Source organism: Ailuropoda melanoleuca, chromosome 8, assembly GCF_002007445.2.
Source record: "Ailuropoda melanoleuca isolate Jingjing chromosome 8, ASM200744v2, whole genome shotgun sequence".
NCBI lineage: Eukaryota > Metazoa > Chordata > Mammalia > Carnivora > Ursidae > Ailuropoda > Ailuropoda melanoleuca.
Genome location: NC_048225.1, coordinates 84810314 through 84830081, shown reverse-complemented (window position 1 = coordinate 84830081; position 19768 = coordinate 84810314). Strand labels below are relative to the sequence as shown.

The window sequence follows — 19768 nt, the reverse complement described above, 5'->3', positions numbered from 1 at the left end:
AGTGGCGTTAAGTACATTCACATTGTTATGTAACCATCACTGCTGTCCTTCCCTAGAACTTTTTCTTCATCCCAAACTGAAACTCTACTCAATAATAGGAGCTCTTCGTTACCTTCTCCCTCCCCCCTGCTCCTGGTAACTATTATTCTACCTTTTATGAATTGGACTATTGTGGTATTTCATCTAAGTGGAATCATATAATCTTTGTCTCTCTGTATTTGGCTTTTTTTTTTTAACTTAGTGTTTTAAAGGTTCATGCATATGTAGTATGCATCAGAATTTCATTCCATTTTGAGGCAGAATAGTATTTCATTGTACATATATACTACATTTTGTTTACCCATGTATCTGTTGATGGGCATTTTGCATTGTTTACACCTTTTGGCCATTGGGAATAAATGATAAGAACGTGGGTATACAGATACCTGTTTTGGTCCCTGCTTTCAATTCTTTCAGGTATATACCTAGAATTGGAATTGCTGGATCATATGGTAATTCTGTGTTTCATTTTTTGAGGGACTTGCCATACTTTTTCAAAAATGGCTGTATCATTTTACATTTCCAACAGCAGTGTACTAGGGTTTGAGTTTTGCCACATCTTCACCAATACTTGCAGTTTTCTGTTTTTTGATAATAGTTGTTACATAGCTATCCTAATGAGTATAAAGTGTGATGTTTTGTGGTTTTGATTTGTATCTTTCTAATGATTAGTGATATTGAATGTTTCTTCATGTACTTGTTGGCCATCTGTAAATCTTCTCTGGAGAAATGTGTCCATTCAAGTCTTTTTCCCATTGTTTTGAGTTGTTTTTGTTGTTGTAGTAATTCTTTGTATGTTCTGGATATTAACCCTTTATCAGATACATGATTTGCAAATATTTTCTCCATTTTGTGGGTTGCCTTTCACTCTTGATAGAATTTTATAGTTTTAGTTCGTAACCTTTAGATCTTTGATCTGTTTTGAGATGAAATGGTAGAGGGTTATGGTCTAACCGTGTTCTTTTGCATGTGGGGATAGCCAGTTTTCCTAGTACTTTTTGTTGAAAAAACTGTTGAATGGCCTTGGCATTTGTGTCAAAATAACTTCCCATGTATGTGAGGATTTGCTTCTGGGCTGTGTATTCTACTCCTTTGATCGGTCTATATGTTTGTCTTTGTGCCAATACGCAGTTAGTTTGATTACTGTAGCTTTGGAGTAAGTTTTGAAGCAGAAAGTATTGAGTCATCTTACTTGTTCGCTTTCATTATTTTGGTTGTTTGGGGTTCCTTGAGATTCTTTTATTTTTTTAAGGATTTTATTTATTTGAGAGAGAGAGAAGGGCAGACAGACTCCCTGGTGGGCAGGTACCCTGACTCAGGGCTGGATCTCAGGACCCGAAGATCATGACCTGAGCTGAAGGCAGATGCTTAACTGACTGAGCCACCCAGGCGCCCCTCTCTGAGATTCAATATGAATGTTAGGCTGGGTTTTTCAATTTCTGCAAAAACCATCAGGATTTCAATAGGAATTGCATTGAATCTGTAGATTGCTTTGGGTATAGTATTGTCATCTTAACAATATTAAGTCTTCTGATCTATGAACATAAGATGGGCTATCTTTCCACTTATGTCTTTGAGCAGTGTTTTATAATTTTCAGTGTACAAACCTTTGCCTTGGTTAAATTTATTCCTAGTGTTATTCTTTTTGGTGCTTTTGCAAAAATGGAATAGTTTTCTTGATTTCCTTTTCAGACTGTTTATTGTGTATAGAAATGCAATTGATTTTTGTATGTTGATTTGCCCCCCTGCAGTTTTGCTGAATTCATTTAATCAGTTTAGTTTTTAACTTTTTTGTGGAATCTTTAGGGTTCACTATATATAAGATTGTATCATATGTAAACAGATACTTTTTCTTTTCCAGTGTGGATGCCTAATTGATCTGGCTAGACTTCCAATATAATATGATGAATGGAAGTGACAAAAATACCATTTCTTGTTTTGGTTTCTAAATTTTTTTTTTTTTTAAGCATCAACAACTTAACAGCCACAAGCTTGGGAGCTTACGGCTTTCTCATTTCTTACACCCCATGTATTTTGCTTCCTAAGTATTTTGCAGCTCTGCTGCCTCTAATTCATCATTACTATTAATCATTGTATTCATTTCTTATTTGAATTATTGCACAAGCCTTCTAACTAGTATTCTTGCCTCCTGCAAGTCCATCCTCCACTGTTAACAGAGTTGATCTGTTTGTCTCAGAAGCAAATCTTAACTTGTCATTTTTCCTGAGACCTTTGCCTTCCCTGATCTGGTCCACAGTTTAATTCTTCAGCCTCACTCCGTGCTACCCCCTACCTGTCTGTTTTCACTCATTTAATAGTGATCTAGTTAGATAGTTAGAGTTCCCCAACATACCATACTGAGTTGTGCCATTGCTTATTATAATGATCCTTCTGGACTGCTTCCCTTTCCTCAGTTGGTTAACTTCCACTTGACCTTAAAGTCTCCTTTCAAGGGGGAATCTCTTTATCTGGGACACCTTTTCTGCTTTTCCGTTTGACTGTTGTTTGTTTTGGTTTGATTTTTTGGTACTCTTTTAAAAAGCATTTACCAAATTGTTTTGAAAACATGTTCAGGACCCACTAGCCAATAAGCTCTTGGAGGGTTTTTTTTTCCTATCACATGGTTGTTCTCAGTAAATGTTTCCTAAACTGTTGAACTCAGCTGTTTTCCTTTATGGGTCTGTTAGCTAGCTTCTAATATAGGCAGAGGGACAGAAGAAAAACAAGGCTGCTGCGATACAACTGGTATTGACTAATATTAGACATTGGTAGATACATTCTGAAGCCTTAGGGAAAAACTGAATTGGGTCATTAAGAAACTGTGTTGCGAGGGTAGGGGGGTGGAGGTTCAGGAAAATGAAGGAGCAGTGTTAGAGGAGGTGAGAGAGTGATGGGCGATAAGTATGGTAGGAGGGCACAGATTACACTAATTATCTAGATATTCATTTTAATTGGTGCTTTAAAAAATCTTAAAACAGTTATTTTCCCTGTAACAATAACTCAGTTATATAAAACTAGAAAACATTGTTACCAGTACTCAAAAACTTAAGACTGAGTAATGAAGATTTGGTAAATCATCTTTGAAAAGTTTCTGCTCTGTGCTCTATAATATATAAGATATAATCCCATTACGGGGCGCCTGGGTGGCACAGCGGTTAAGCGTCTGCCTTGGGCTCAGGGCGTGATCCCGGCGTTATGGGATCGAGCCCCACATCAGGCTCCTGCTATGAGCCTGCTTCTTCCTCTCCCATTCCCGCTGCTTGTGTTCCCTCTCTCGCTGGCTGTCTCTATCTCTGTCAAATAAATAAATAAAATCTTTAAAAAAAAGATATAATCCAATTAGGAATTGATTATATTACCTTTTTAAATAAAGATGCTATTAGGTTGCCAAAGTAATTTAGATGAATATTCTAGATGTTTAGTACAGTGGCATCTTTTTCAATAAAGAATACTGTCTTTGTGTCAGTAGCAGCTTACAAAAATTAATGTCTGTCTTACAGCTGTAGTTTTAGATTAAACTGCTGCAAGTGGTTTTTATGAGGTGATGCTTACTGCAGGCAGTGTTATGATGGCAACTGGATTGCTTAGTCAGAATTTATTACTGCTCCATGGTTTGCCTAATCTTGAATACATTTCTAAAATCAAACACCTGTATCCTTTAAGCAAGCATGTTCTATAAAGAGGAAAAGAATGCTAAAGATTGAGAGTTAATTTGACCTGTATTTACTTTATGTTCAGAAAGGACAATAACCATGGAAGAAAAAGATAAATTTCTTGTTTAAAAATAAAAAGAGTTTCTTAGTTTTGTTTCCTAGTGCTTAGGGAAGCAAATAAATGAAGAAAAGTTCTTTATGGGAAGATGGGATAATCTAATTTAAAATTATTTTATTTTCGGATATATATTTCATAACTTGAGAAACAAATTAAGAAAACAAATCAGGTACAGAAGAAAGACATAAGTGTTGGCTAAAAGGAATTGTTTCTACACTTAAGTTTACTTTTGACAAGTATGGTAGGCTAAAAATTGGCCCCCCAAAAATGTCCACATTCTGATTCTTGGAATCTGTAATGTTACTTTGTTAGGGGCTGGGTTGTGTGTGAGGAAGTCTTTGCAAATGTCATTAAATTAAAGGTTTTGTTATGAAGAGATTATCCTGGATTATCTGGGTGGATTCTAAATGTCATCATGCGTTTTTATAAGAGCGAGGCAGGGCAGACGAGATTACCTACGCAAGGAGGAGGCAATGTGGCCACAAGAGAAGGAATGCCAGTTGGACGAAACAAGTTCCCAATAAAACCTTTGGAAGAAGCACAGCCCTGCCAGCACCTTAATTTTGGCCCAATGATACTGATTTAGGACTTCTGGCCTCCAGAATTAAGGGAGTATGGTAATTTGTTAGAGTTGTAGGAAACTAATACAGCATTCATTTTTCAAAGTGTAAATGGGCATTTCTAAACAACCCCATTTACCTAAACTCTTTCTCCTTTTGGGGGGGGTTATTATTTATAGCTTACCCATATTAGTCTTTAGTTCTATTTAAGATATTCTGAATAGACCAGGCAGTTTTTATGATTAAAGCAACTGGTGAACATTCTTTGGCACAGAACTTTAAAGTTTTAGCTCAGAATAATTTATATTTAAAGCCCCCTTTTTGGGGAAAAATGTTTATCCAGTTTGGAAGCTTCCTTGTGGTTGCTTTGTTACGGCTATACTTTGGTAAGAGTACAGTTTAGACTCCTAAAATTTTACAGCACAGGGTCAGCCTTTTTGCCTGCTCATCTGCTATTTAATATGAATTCTTTCAGCTATACTACAGAAAATGTACACGTGAGGCTCTTACTGAGAATTATGTTATGAATACACTGTGACCCAGCATGTTTTAGGGTCTCACTTGAGACTTTGATGTGTTGGGACTCTGACCAAAGGACAAAGGCCATGTAGGTTCTTTTTTTTGGATTTTATTTATTTATTTAAGAGAAAGAGAGAGCACAAGCAGGGGGAGGGGCAGAGAGGGAGACAAGCACACTTCCCGCTGAGCAGGGAGCCTGATGTGGGGCTCCATCCCAGGACTCCAAGATCATGACCTGAGCTGAAAACAGACGCTTAACCGACTGAGCCACCCAGACACCCCAAGGCCATGTAGGTTCTTAACACTTTCGTCCTATATCCTTTTTTTTTTCCTTAAAGATTTTATTTATTTATTTGACAGAGTACGAGCAGGGGGAGCGGCAGGGAGAGGGAGAAGCAGGCTCCTGGGATCATGACCTGAGCTGAAGGCAGACACTTAACCAACTGAGCTACCCAGGCGCGCCTTGTCCTATATCCTTAATGATCAGACTCCAGTGTACCTGGCCTATATTATCTTAGTCCCTCAAAGATTGTGTTCGAGGAGGGGGAGGGATAATCCAAGCGACATCCATTTATTTGAATGTCTTTGAATGTTCTGCAAAGCTGTGGTTCAGGATAAGGTTCTTTATGTTATTTTTTGTCCCTTTTATAAAGATGACACAAGTTTCTAATGAAGTCTGGGCCAGAAATGTCTCTATCCAGTATTTTCTCTTTTTCTTTTAAGCTTCTAGGAACTACGCTAAGTATTCAGCCACGTACAGTTTACTAGCAGTAGACAGCTGACAAATCTCTTTCTAGCCTTTTTTTGTTACTGAAAAGGCTTTAAAGAGTAGCCTTGATTTTTTTTTTTAATCACATGCGACACATAACCAAACATTTTTATGTTTCTTTCTAAAATAATTTAATCTTTAAAAAAATGATTAATGTAAAATTTTTAGTAAGTTAGGGAGTGGCTAAGTAATTTTTCTCCGTCATCTTTTACATGTTGGGTAGAGGGGGGCTGAGAAATAAGAATGCTTATTTATTGAAACAAATCAAGGCAATGATGCCCTCTCATTTTATGACCATCGTTCGTGAAATGTATATAAATGAACATCTCATTCAGCTTTCCCAATGACCCTGGACATTTCTGTCACTTTGCAGATTAAAAAAAAAAAAGACCTTGAGAAATTTGGATATAGGTCCATAACCAGTAGCAGCCCTAGTAGTAGGATGCATATGCAAGCTGATCTAGTTCCAAAAATCATTTACCATACTTTCTGGGTGTTTCATTTGTTATACCATAAAATAAAGACATACCTAAAATTCAAAGTTCTCTGTCCTTATTCTTGAGGAATTTATGGTTTAGTCTATCCATTTTTCCTTCTAGGGGAGCTAGAGAATGGTCTTGGGAACAAATGTATGGCCCATTCAGTGGGGTTGAGGGTTTTGGGGGTCTTGAAAGAGTTGAATGGGAATGTTAAGTATTACTGTTGTTTTCATTTTGCACATGAAACCTGTTCTTTGCCACATCTAATCTCTAATAGACTTGACCATGATTTTTTAATACTCCCCTCAACCAATTTAAGGATTGTAGATTAGGGGTGGGATTTCAAAAATGGCCCTTTGGGGAGCCTCTGTTTGCCAGACACTATTAAAAGAATATTTATATAGGAACAGTGTTGTGATTAGTGGTTAGGTCCTTAGACTAGTCTTCAGAAAAGTAATCCATAATGTAATTGAACCTAGTATACAAATTTTCCAGGAGTTCATACACTTCATTAAATTCATTATGTAAATATAGTATTTTTTTTTTAAGATTTATTTATTAGAGGGGCGCCTGGGTGGCACAGCGGTTAAGCATCTGCCTTCGGCTCAGGGCGTGATCCCGGCGTTACGGGATCGAGCCCCACATCAGGCTCCTCTGCTATGAGCCTGCTTCTTCCTCTCCCACTCCCCCTGCTTGTGTTCCCTCTATCTCTGTCGAATAAATAAATAAAATCTTTAAAAAAAAAAAGATTTATTTATTAGAGAGAGGGAGAGAGTATGTGCATGAGGGGGTGGGGCGGGGAGGACGGGACAGAGGGAAAGAGAAGCCCAAGCAGGCTCCACACCCAGAGACCTAAGCTGAAACGAAGAGTCTGACACTTTAGCTGACTCTGCCACCCACGTGCCTCTAAATATAGTATTTTTTTTAAGGTTTTATTTTATTTTAGAGGGGGAGAGAGAGAGAGAATCATGCAAGCAGGGAGAGGGGCAGAAGTAGAGGGAGAGAAGCAGACTCCCCACTGATGTCGAAGGGAGGCCAAAGAGCATGACCTGGGCCGCATTCGAGTGTTGCATACTTAACCGGCTGGGCCACCCAGGCACCTCTATAGTATGTTTTTAATGGAAAAACTTAGAATGGAGATTTTAGTTTCTAAGTTGGGGGCTTAATGTATTTTTGTCCTGAAAGTAATTTTTACATTCATTTAAAAAATTTTTGTTCTTAAAGCTTGAATTACATGATAAATTTTAGAAGCCAAATTGTAATAGATGATAAATTTATAATTTTAATGTATTCATATTTTCCTGAAAGTAAACACAAAATTTCTCGTGCAGGGATGGATTAATTATTACAGCAATAACCCCCTTGCCCCAGTTCTTCCCTCCCAGAGTGATGCAGTAAGACCTGGATGTTCAGTTGGTAGGTAAGGAACTTGAAAAACATGGATCTGGGAGCTTGTATAGGTGTTGCCCACCTCCTGAAAGAGGGAGGGAGACCTTTGCTCCTCAGTTCGAACATGTTCTCCTTGGTTACAGAAGGGGAGGATCCTAGGTTCTTAAATCTTTGGAATGTAAATGAATGTGGGGAGGGGTAGGGAGATCAGAAAGGTGTCAGAATTTAATAAACCATGAATGTCTCCGTAGTCTCATACCCCCTGAAATATAAACACATACTTCTAAAGAGGTAAATCTTACTTATCTATTCAGTTACCTTTAATTTTTCAGGACTTCTATTGCAGGACAGATTTGTATGCTCAAATAGCCTTAACTATGCAGATACATAAAAATATTTTCTCTACACATAGAAAACAGACCAACTGATAAATTTTCCTTTTGTCTTGCTTATTCCCGATGTTATTTTGAGGTATGTGTGTTTGATCATGAAAATGTGAAATGTTAAGGTTGTCTGATTTGAGCTCCTTTATTGAGTCATCACCATTGCTGAATTCTTTAGCAAATAATTTATTAACTACTATATGCCAGGCACAGTGCAGGGTTCTCTGGGGATATTGTAGATAAATACTCTGCCTTCAAGGGCCTTAGAGACTATAAAAGTGCTGTGTTGAAAAAAGAAAAGAGAGGAGACATGAGAAAATGGCAAAGTTAGAATTCTGTAAGAATTCATGAAGGAGCTAGCAATGGCAAAATCTTGGGGAGGTGGGTGGGACGAAAGCGTTCTGTTCCAGATGGAAGGGATGCACTAGTAAAAAGATTCTAAAATGAGAATGAGCTTGGCAACATAAAGAGAAAGATGGCAAATGTGGCTGAAATATAGTGAACAGAACTCAAAATCACAAACATACGTTTAGGTGTTTGGATTTTTTTTTTTTGTATTGCTAAAATAGGATCATGTTATATATATTTTGCCCTACAACTTGCTTTTTAAAAAATTAATGTATGTTGTATACATATGTTGAATTCCATGTCAGCATGTATAGCTTTGGCTATATCCTAATTAGCGTATTCCTTTTGACAGACATATATAGACTTTTAGGATTTTTTGCTATCACAAACAATGCTGTGATCACCATTCTTGTATATATGTTTATTGCATACCTGTATGAGAATTTTTGTTGGTTAGATTTCCTGAAAGAGCCAATACGAGGTCAGAACTTTTGACAGATTCAGGCTGCTTTGAGAGGTGAAGATTCAGCTAATACAGTACAGTGTTATTTTTTGATTTGGCCAAAGAACAGAGACAGTTATTTTGGTATGTTTTCTTTCATTGGCATCTATTTGTCAGATACTGTTTTTGATTTATAACTGTTAATTTTATTGAATTTTTTAAAAGGGTAAATGAGATTTTTTTAGGGTTTAAGGTACCTGTGTATGTTAAAATACATGTACTGAAGTTCTGAGCTAATGTGTCTGTCTACTATTACTCTTTTTTTCTTTAAGTAAATCATATTTTTTCTCATTTTTTAAGAATTTAAATTCAATTGGTTAACATAATGTATTATTAGTTTCAGAGGTAGAGGTCAGGGATTCATCAGTCTTATAAAACACCAAGTGCTCATTACATCACGTGCCGTCCTTAATGTCCTTCAACCATTTTCCCCATCCCGCCACCCCCATGCCCTCCAGCAACCCTCCGTTTGTTTCTTATGATTAAGAGTATCTTGTGGTTTGTCTCCCTCTCTGATTTCATCTAGTTTTATTTTTTCCTCTCTTCCCCTGTGATCCTGTTTTGTTTCTTAAATTTTGCATGAGTGTGATCATATATGATAATTGTCTTTCTCTGATTGACTTATTTTGCTTAGCATTAACCCTCTAGTTCCATCCATGTCATTGCAAATGGCAAGATTTCATTTTTTTGATGGCTGAATATTAAGTATGCCATTGAATACACACACATACCCCCACATCATCTTTATCCATTCATCTGTTGATGGTATCTGGTCTCTTTCCATAGTTTGTTGTTGTGGACATTGCCTGCTATCAACATTGGGGTGCAGGTGCCCCTTCGGATTGCTACATTTGTATCTTTGGGGTAGATACTTAGTAGTGCAATTGCTGGGTCATAGGATGCTCTATTTTTAACTTTTTGAGGAACCTTCATACTGTTTTCCAGAGTGGCTGGACCAGCTTGCATTCCTACTAACAGTGTAGGAGGGTTCCCTTTTCTCTGCATCTTTGCCAACATCTGTCTTTCCTGACTTGTTAATTTTAGCCATTCTCACTAGTGTGAGGTGGTATTGCGTTGTGGTTTTGGTTTGTGTATCCCTGATGCCAAGTGATGTTGAACATTTTTTCATGTGTCTGTTGGCCGTTTGTGTGTCTTTTTTGGAGAAATGTCTGTTGGTGTCTTCTGCCCATTTCTTGATTGGATTTTTTGTTCTTTGGGTGTTGAGTTTGATAAGTTCTTCATAGATTTTGGATACTAGCCCTTTATCTGATAAGACATTTGCAAATATCTTCTCCCATTCTGTCGGTTGTCTTTTGGTTTTGTCATGGTTTCCTTTGCTGTGTGAACGCTTTTTTTTTTTTTAAAGATTTTTATTAATTTATTTGAGACAAAGGGATAATGAGAGAGAGCACATGAGTGGGGAGGAGAGGGGGAAGCAGGCTCCCCAGTGAGCAGGGAGCCTGACATGGGGCTTGATCCCAGGACCCTGGGATCATGACCTGAGCCGAAGGCAAGACATTTAATACACAGAGCCACCCAGGTGCCCCAGGAAATGCTCTTTGATGAGGACAGGTCATATGTGCTCTGTATGGTTTGCTGTGCAGAAAGCTTTTTATCTTGATGAAGTCCCAGTAGTTCATTTTTGCCCTTGTTTCCCTTGCCCTTGAAGACATCTCTAGTAAGAAGTTACTGTGGCCGAGGTCACAGAGGTTGCTGCCTGTGTTCTCCTCGGGGATTCTGATGGATTCCTGTCTTACATTTAGGTCTTTCATCCATTTGAGTCTATTTTTGTGTATGGTGTAGGGAGATGGTCCAGTTTCATTCTCCTGCATGTGGCTGTCCAATTTTCCCAACACCATAACTATTATACTTCTAAGGGATGTGGATAAAATAATGACATCAACCATTAAGTTCTTAATTGTATGTTGATCAAAGATAATAAATTTTAAAATGGGGTATGCGTTTCCATAGAGATTTCTGTAATAGTCATATATAGCTTAATTTATCCAGTTTTCGTCTCAAGGAGTGTATTCCTAAGGCCAAATAACTGTAATCATGCTCTAAATGCCAAATGGCTCTGTCCCCAAAACCATGCCTTTCTTCATTGATTTGAGAATTCCTGTTTCTGCATACTCTAACACCGGATATTGTTAGTCATCTTAATTTTTGTCAGTATCACAAACAAAAAATAGAGCTTATGTAAATAGCAGTGTTTTTATTTGCAATTTAGTGATTAGTGAAGTTGAGTAAGTCATTTTGCCTATTTTAAGTTGCCTTTTAAGTTGTCTTGAGGGAAGATTCAGGGTACATTATGGGTATTTGCCTTATACATATTGCAAATATTTTCTCCTTGTCTATCGCTTACCTTTTAAGTTTGCTTGTGATGTCTTTCCTTGATTTTGTATAGAAGTTTAAAAATTTTATTAGGTGAAATGTGAACTTCTAAAGTATTCTGGTATTGCATCTTGCTTATTAGCCTGCCTTCCTACTCTTAATAGTATGCAGCATTCTTCCAGCTTTTTTATGTATCTTGTGTAGTTTTTTTTAAATGCTTAATCCTTCTGTAATTTTTAAAAAAGATTTTATTTATTTGAGAGCAAGAATGGGGGGAGAGCAGGAATGGGAGAGAGAGAATTTTAAGCAGACTCCCTGCTGAGCAGGGAGCCCCATGTGGGGCTTAATTTCATGACCCTCAGATCATGACTTGAGCCAAAATCAAGAGTCAGACACTTAACCACCTGAGCTACCGCAGGTGCCCCAATCGTTGCGGAATTTTTGTTTAGGTACGTCTAATTTAATTTTTAAAATTTAAATATTTGTTTAAATCCTTCTTTAAAATATCTTAAATTACATAAATTCACATGTCTGTTTTTGAGCCCTTTGTTTTTTGTTGCATTAATCTGATAATCTTTTCTTTAGACCATAGTGTTGCTTTTCATGGAGCTTTAATATTTGACGTAAGGTATGTCTCCCTGATTATTATTCTTTTTCCAAATATCCTGGGTGTTCTTGTGCATAATTCAGGTGAACCTTAGAATCACTTTGTTGCGGCCTTTTTTAAGTTATAATAACTTTTCATATGATTCTACTGGATTTTCGAAGTATTTATATTATCTACAGGTGATACTTTTGTTATTTCCTTTTCCAGTGCACCACTCCCCTATTTTTTTTTTTTTTGGTGGCATTATGGAAGTCTTCTAGCAGAACAGCACTCTTGCTTTTTCCTGACTTTTTAAATAGGAGTCTTCAAAAGTTTTAATCTTGGAGCTTCTGGTATATATTCATCAAGTTAAGAGTGTTTCCATCTATTTTTAATTTACTGAGACTTTTAATAAGGAATTTATTGATGTAAAGTAGAATACAGCAGTCTGTTAAGCTAATTTAAAACTATATTTTATATCTTTTTGTATGTGCATTTTTTTTCTTTTTGGTTTTGTGGGAAATTTATAGTATTAGCTTTATCAAATAAATTTGCTTTCATGAACAAATCTTTTTTTTTTGTTTTGTTGCTGTTTGATTTATGCTTTTATAATGATCATTTTTCCCTTTTACTTACTTTCTTTAGGTTTATATTCTAATTTCTGATGCTTCAGTTTTTCATTTTTTATGGTTTTAATACTTAAAGATTATCAGTATTCCTGAGGAAGATTTTACTCATTACACATCTATGTATGTATATGTGTTTGTGTACACACACACACACACACACACACACACACACACACACTTTTTTTTTTTTATATCAGAGAGGGAGCGTGAGCACAGGCCTGGGGAGTGGTAGACAGGGAGAATCAGCCTTCCCGCTGAGCAAGGAGCCTGATGCAGAACTCGATCCCAGGACCTTAGGATCATGACCTGAGCCAAAGGCAGCTGCTTAACCCGGCTGAGCCACCGAGGTGTCCCACATCCTGTATGTTCTTAAATCCCATTTGATTCTTGAGAAGATGGCCTCTCTTTAAGCTCTTGTATATTTTCCTCCTTACCAGCCACATTGACCTTTCTTTTTTTTTTTCCCAACATGTCTATTCTTTTGAAAGTCTCCTTGATTCCTCTTTTTTATTTTTTAAAATTTATTTGACACAGTACACATGCACACAAGCAGGGGGAGCAGCAGGCAGAGGGAGAAGCAGGCTCCCCACTGAGCAGGGAGCCCGATGTGGGGAGTGTGGGGTTTGATCTCAGGACTCTGGGATCATGAGCTGAGCCAAAGGAGGTGCTTAACCGACTGAACCACTCAAGCGTCCCTTGATTCCTCTGTCTTAAATAGCTCCTTTTCTCCTATTGACTTTATAATCCAGAGTTCCTTTTTGTATCTTTTACATAGTACTTAAGAATTATTAATTTGTTGTATGCATGTTTGTCCTGTTTATTGTTGGTATTTCTAGCACCTTGTACAGTGCATGGGGTGCAGTAGATAAATCGATATTTGAGTGAATGAATGATTCCTGATCTTACGAAAGGATTAGGGAAGGAGAGGTACCCACCCAGATACATAGGCCTGTTCTTAGGTTGATTTGGATAGAAAGACTTCAGGAAAATTGATAACCTGTAAATTGAATTATTGGAAAACTATCCTAGCCCTGGATAGTCCCTGGAAAGCTTTTGTGTAGGTCAGGAGTACACATGGTTATTCCAGTTTGAAGATGCCTGGTTAAATTATGTAAGATCAGCTTTAGTAAGCAGTAATTCTTTACCATTATGTATCATCTAAGTTCATTTTTTCCTTTCTAAATATCTTCACTCATTTATTTAACTTCTGTTGAAAGGTAGCCTCATTTCTAGGTGTAGGAGAAAATAGTAAGATATATTAAGTCAGAGGGGGTAGATATGCTAGCAGCTGTAATGCAGTGTAAGTCGGTCCAAAGTGCAGGACACACTTTGTACTTTGCTTTTTTTTTTTTTTTTTTTTTTTAAGTGTAACCATTTCCTCTGGCTTCTTTCAGGCTTTTTTTTCTTTGTCTTTGAATTTCTGTAGTATGAAAATGATATGCCATGTGTAGTGTTTTTGGCATTTATTCTGCTTGGTGTTCTCTGAGCTTCCTGGATCTATGGTGTGGTGTTTGACATTAATTTTGGGAAATTCTCAGTCACTGTTGTTTCAATTATTTATTCTGTTCCTTTCTCTCCTTTTTTCTCCTCTTGATATTCCCCTTACATGTATGTTAAATCTTTTGAGGTTAACCTACAGTTCTTGGATATTCTATTCTGTCCCCCTCCCCCCAGTCTTTGTTCTTTTTCCATTTGTTTTTGAGGATTCTATTGATCTGTCATCCTCTAGCTCAAGAGTTCTTGCCTGATCGGTTTCCAGGCTACTAATAAGCCCATCAAAGGCATCCTTTTTTTTTTTTTTTTAAGATTTTATTTATTTATTTGACAGAGACAGCGAGAGAGGGAACACAAGCAGGGACAGAGGGAGAGGGAGAAGCAGGTTTACTGCCCAGCAGGGAGCCCCATGTGGGTCTCCATCCCCTGGGATCATGACCTGAGCTGAAGGCAGATGCTTAACGAGCCACCCAGGCGCCCCCATCAAAGGCATTCTTCATGTCTGTTACAGTTGTTTTTGATCTCTAGCATTTCTTACTGTTTTTTTCTTAGGATTTCTATCTCCCTGCTTACATTGCCCATGTGTTCTTATTCACTAGAGCCATAGTTGTTTTAAATTCCTGATCTGATAATTGCAGGAATATTTTGCCATGTCTACTTTTGATGCTTGCTTTGTCTCTTCAAATTGTGTTTTTTGCTTTTAGTATGCCTTGTAATTTTTTTCTACATGGCCACACATGATATACTGGGTATAAGGAACTGCTGTAAATAGGCCTTTAGTTATGTGGTGGTGAGGTGTAAGGGGAGAGGAAGGTCTCTGTAGTCCTGTAATTAGGTCTCAGTCTTTTAATGAGACTAATACTCTGGACTGTGAACTTCATTAGCGGTTCTCAGTTTTTTTCCTACCCCCTTAGGTGGGACAGGATGACTAGAATGGGCTGGGGTTGTGTATTGCCCTTCCCTAGGTTAGTTAGGTTCTGATAATATGCCAGCATGCTAGGTTCTGATTAACTAGTTTTTCCTAAGGGTAGGCCTTGTTAAGAAGAACAGACTGCTCTGGCAAGCATAAGGGGAATTTTCCCTATTATTTCCTGTGGGAATCTGGTCAAGCTTATGGAGGTAAATATCATAATATTTTGGGGGTTCTCCTATGACTGAGTCCTCCTGGAGTTTTTAACTATCAGACTTCTCTGCACTGATCCTCCAGCAATTTTTTTTAAAGATTTGATTGATTGATGGATTGATTGATTGAAAGGGAGGAGGGGTAGAGAAAGAGAATCCCAAGCAGGCTTCACACCCTGTGCATCGAGCCCAATGCAGGACTCCTCTCACAAACCTGAGATTATGACCTGAACCAAAATCAAGAGTTGGATGTTCAGATTTACCTACTAATTCCTGTTGGAGTTTCCACTCCTGAATTGCTCTGGTAAGCTGAGATCCCTTTATTTTTTGTCTTTCCTGTCTTGGAGGCAGTGGTTTTCTTGTGTCCTCCCCTTGCTTACGGAGAGTCGTTGATTTTTTACCCTCTACAGTTTTTTACTTGTTAGGACAAAGTGTGACTAACACGTGGAACTGGAAACCAGAAGTCTAAACTTTTTCTTGTTTTAAAAAAGATAAACTTGATGTGCCTGGTTAGCCCAGTTGGTTGGGTGTCTGACTCTTGGTTTCAGTTCAGGTCGTGACCTCCAGGTCCTGGGATTGCCCGTGGCCAGTTCTGTGCTCAGTGTGGGGTCTCCTTGTCCCTCTCATTCCCTCTCTGTCCATCCCCCCACCATGTGTGCTTTCCCAGTCTCTCTCAAACAAATCTTTAAAAAAAAGAAACTTATTAAATCTTTCTATGTAGAATGCATAAGAATTTCTCATCTCTTTTGCATATTCTGTCCTTTGTGGGTGGTCACTTCTGGGGGGTGCTGTGTTGAAAAAGCTTTTGAGACCACATTGAGCCCCTGCAAAAGGATTGCGTGCCATGCATGTGAAGATACAAAAAGTCAGCATGAAAGTGCCAGGTATTTGCAGTCTCTAAAAGAACATTCTGAATATCGTGTTGATACTTCTTCTCCTTTGGTTATTGAAGCTGCAAGCTTCCAAAGTCTGCCTGTAACTAAGTTGTTTATCAGATTTTTTTTCTGTTTCTGCCAAATTATCTTGTCCAGAGTAATGTTCACTTTTCATTTGTACATTGTCTCCACAAAAGTGAAAGCCTGCTTTGTGCAGGATACATTTATGTTTTGTTGAATATCTCTTATTCAGGAGTATAATGGAGGTGTTATTATTGGGGATTTGGCCAGGTAGACCTAGATCTTTTCCTGTTGTATTGCAAAGATCATCAGGCAGTAGTCATCTAGGAAGCACATTCCTCTTGCTGGAAAGAATCTCTAAGATTACCTTTTCTGACCTCATTTCTCATCTTCACTGGCTTCAGCTCTTCTCTCCATCCTTTCAGGTTTTAATTATTCGTAGGTGATCCATTCTTGTTTTCTCTGTCTGTATATTAGTAGTATACATAGATAACTCCCAAATACTACTCATTAAAATGACAGTTCATTTGTATGAAAAATAGAAACTAAATGTGTTTCACATTCTTGGCTTGGACAAGGGGGAGCTACAGGCAGAAATGCAGCTTCTCACCAAATGAAAGTAGAAGAAAGGTTATATGTGATTTTGGGGAAGGGTAGAATTTAGATTACATTTAAATGGCATAGTGTATTGACCTAAAGAAAGAGGAACTAATTCTTGAAAGCTTATCTGTTCAGTGACTGCTAAAAGTAGAAATTTGAGCTTCCTTTTATACAGGTGAATCATGGCCTTTAGGCCATGTTTTATGTATATGCTTCCTCTGTGTGTGTGAATTATGTCTTGAGGCAGAAAAATGGAATTTTTAAATCTCAGATCCCTATTGACCCTCCTTGGCCAGGTCACAGGAGAGGCCACTAAATATTATTCAGATCTGCACTGCTGATATGTTCTTAAAAATAGAGATCATGGTTTTGATGATCAGCAAGATTGTATCATTTTTTTGGTCTCAGGATTACCTGCTGCATTATTTGGTAAGGTAGCATCCATGCAGTAGCAGTTAAGACTCCAGATACCAGGAAACATGTAATATAGATACAAACAGAGAGACTGGAAAACTTTTAAAAGCTACAGAAATCCCAGTTTTTCCAAGTACCAGGAAAATCTGCATCTACAACTAACTTGTGAATTACTTCCTGAATCTTGTTGCTACAGGAACACAAATATCTAAATGAGATATAATATGGTTATGTGCGGGAGAACTAGTATCTCTAGAAACGATCCTTCAGCAGAAGGCCTTTTTTTATTTCATGGTTCCCATTAATTTGCTGAAGGAGCTTTCTGGAGATAGAAGAAAGGACTATTATGTATATAGTGGGCCTCAGGTTAACAGTTACAGGTTGGGACATGGGGTTAGGATTTTGAATTCTTAGAAATTCCCCGAGTAATTTTAGTTCTCTGAGAGATTCATTATGTGTGGTAGGATTTAAGGTAGAAATAATGACACACATATCTGCCAGGAAGCACAAAAGTCTCAAGGTATTTTTGCCTGCTTTGGAGTCCACTAGTTCTGACAAGCAAAACGAATGAGAATACTCAGGTTACACTTAGTGGACAGCTTTGAAATTGTAAAACTTTTTTTTTTCAAGATTTTTAAAATTTATTTATTTGAGAAAGAGAGCATGAGCAGGGGGAGGGGCAGAGGGAGAAGCAGGCTCTCCCCTGGGCAGGGAACCCGATGCCGGGCTCAATCCCAGGACCTCTGGAATCTCACCTGAGCTGAGAGCAGAGGCTTAGTAGACTAAGGCACCCAGGTGTCCCAGCCTTGAAATTGTAAAAGAAAAAAAAATTCATAACTTGCTCATCGGAAATGTTTGATCATATTTATTTCAAATTGTTGCTTGGGCAAGGGAGAAACTTATGTGAGATGTGGCTTTTCTTGAAGAGACAGGTATGTAGAATTTTAGAGGGGGCTAGAATAGAGGTTAAGGTTCAGTGAAGTGCTTTTACTTCTCAAAGCAAAGTTGAGCTAATTGCTGTTTGGGTGAGTTCTTGATAGCAGATCTGTTTAAATGGTATTTGCCGGAAATAGGACGTTTAGCTTCTTGGCTATAAATAGGTCATGTCCTTCATTGTCTACATGCCGGTGTAGAATATATGATTTACTTAAATCATATGTGTGGGATTTTTTTGTCTACTGAACCACTCTACTTCAGTGGTCCATAAATAACTGGAACTCTGTATTTATAGCAACTCCAACCCATATCTTTTTTCTGTGTTCTCCATCTCAGTAAAGGGATGGTTGCTTTCCCAAAGTCAAGTTGGACCCTCCTCTCTTATATCAATGTCGAATGTATCATTAGGTATGTCTATCTCATTCTCTCTGCCCATGTTTAACTGCTTTGGTTCAGATAGTTAAGATCACTCAGGTTTTTGTTAACAGCCTCTTCACTGGTCTTCTTACTGCTATTTCCTTTTTGTTCTTCTACCTTCTACACTACTGCTTGAGCTTCTGTGAAACTGTTTGATCACATTACTTTCTTGTTTAAAACTTCCAGTAGCTTCCACATACAGGCATACCTGGTTTTCATGCCTGTCTTCATACATGCTGTTCTAGTCTGTCTGGAACCCTCTTTTCTACTCCCATCCCAGTGTAGTAATCTCTTGTTTTTTTAAGCTTATACCATCTCTGCTGAAGCCTGCCCTGACTCCTCAAATTCCCCGATCCTATTCTGTAATTCCATATTGTTTATTCCATACTGCTGCTTAGAATTTATCTTGTCAGATTGTAGTTTACTTACTTACATGCATTTCTTTCTTTTTAGGCTATGAATTCTGAAACGAGGACCTAGAGCAGTTCTGCTTGGCTAGTAATGGATACCTACTAAATATTTTAATGCTTGGAGCCCCTTCTTTTTCCTGTGCCAGATAAGAGTTAGTTTTCTAAGACTATCTTCCTCACATGTATCCTAGATCCCATTCTCCTATTCAAAGACAAGCACAGAAGTCGGCCTTAACATTGTTCAGTTTATTCATAACTAGAGGGGAAGGCAGAATTAATATCAGGGTGGTGAGGAGACCTTGAAATCACATTAGATGGTGAGCAATAGGAGGAACTAGAATATTTAGCCAAAAGGAAAGAAAAGTCAGGTGGGATATGATAACAGTACCCAAATATTTGAAAGGCTGTCATGTAGAAAAATTATTAGTCTTAATCATTGTGACTCCAGAGGGCAGCTGTAGGATGAATTAGGTAGCAGTTTTGGGTTCAGCATTAGGAAGAGCTTTCTGAACGTTATAAGCTGACTTACTATATCAAGTAGGGGATTTTTCATGAGCGGAGCTGTGAAAGTAGAGGCACAATGACTGGGAGTTGTAAGTACTATAAAGGAGATTTTGTTATTTCTGGCAAAAATTGACCATACTGGAGAGTCTTAAATTTTCCCGATACAGTTCTAAGTTCCATGACTGTGAATTTTAGAAGCATATTTATTGTTTAGGATTAAGACCGATTTCTGCACATTGAGTAATAATTTTAGCTCTTTCTGTGTGCTACCTGTTGGGCATTCAGAGATCCGTGATAGTCTCTTGCACTCAGATAGCTTGTATTTATAAGTGAAAAGATTCTTGCACTTTTCTTTTAATTTTTGAGGTACCAGTGTGTCATTTCTATTTTGATTATTTTCAGGATTCACGATGCCAAAAAATCAGTTTTGAGATTTACTTTCCTTCCAGGTACTAAAATTGTTTTTCTTTCCTTTTTATTCTTAGCAATGTCTCAGGCTGTGCAGACAAATGGAACTCAACCATTAAGCAAAACATGGGAACTCAGTTTATATGAACTACAACGAACACCTCAGGTAATGTAGACTAAGATAAACTTGGGGGAAATAGAACACATATGGAAACTGGGATACATTTTTAGAAAATTAAAACTTGAAAAAACATAATGG

General features: G+C 37.7%; 1 protein-coding gene across 3 annotated transcripts in view; it reads left to right on the top strand.

Moving 5' to 3' along the window:
• RNF2 (ring finger protein 2) overlaps nt 1-19768 on the top strand; it is a 46709-nt gene that overhangs the window by 15455 nt on the left and 11486 nt on the right. For 2 of the 3 annotated variants that reach the window (XM_034666802.1, XM_034666801.1), the window contains one exon: nt 19587-19675. In XM_034666802.1, the coding sequence (XP_034522693.1) occupies nt 19589-19675 (87 nt within the window). In that variant the 5' untranslated portion in view covers nt 19587-19588. Of the gene's footprint in view, nt 1-18728; nt 18750-19586; nt 19676-19768 lie in introns of those variants that run through there. The other variant, XM_034666803.1, reaches the window with a different exon arrangement.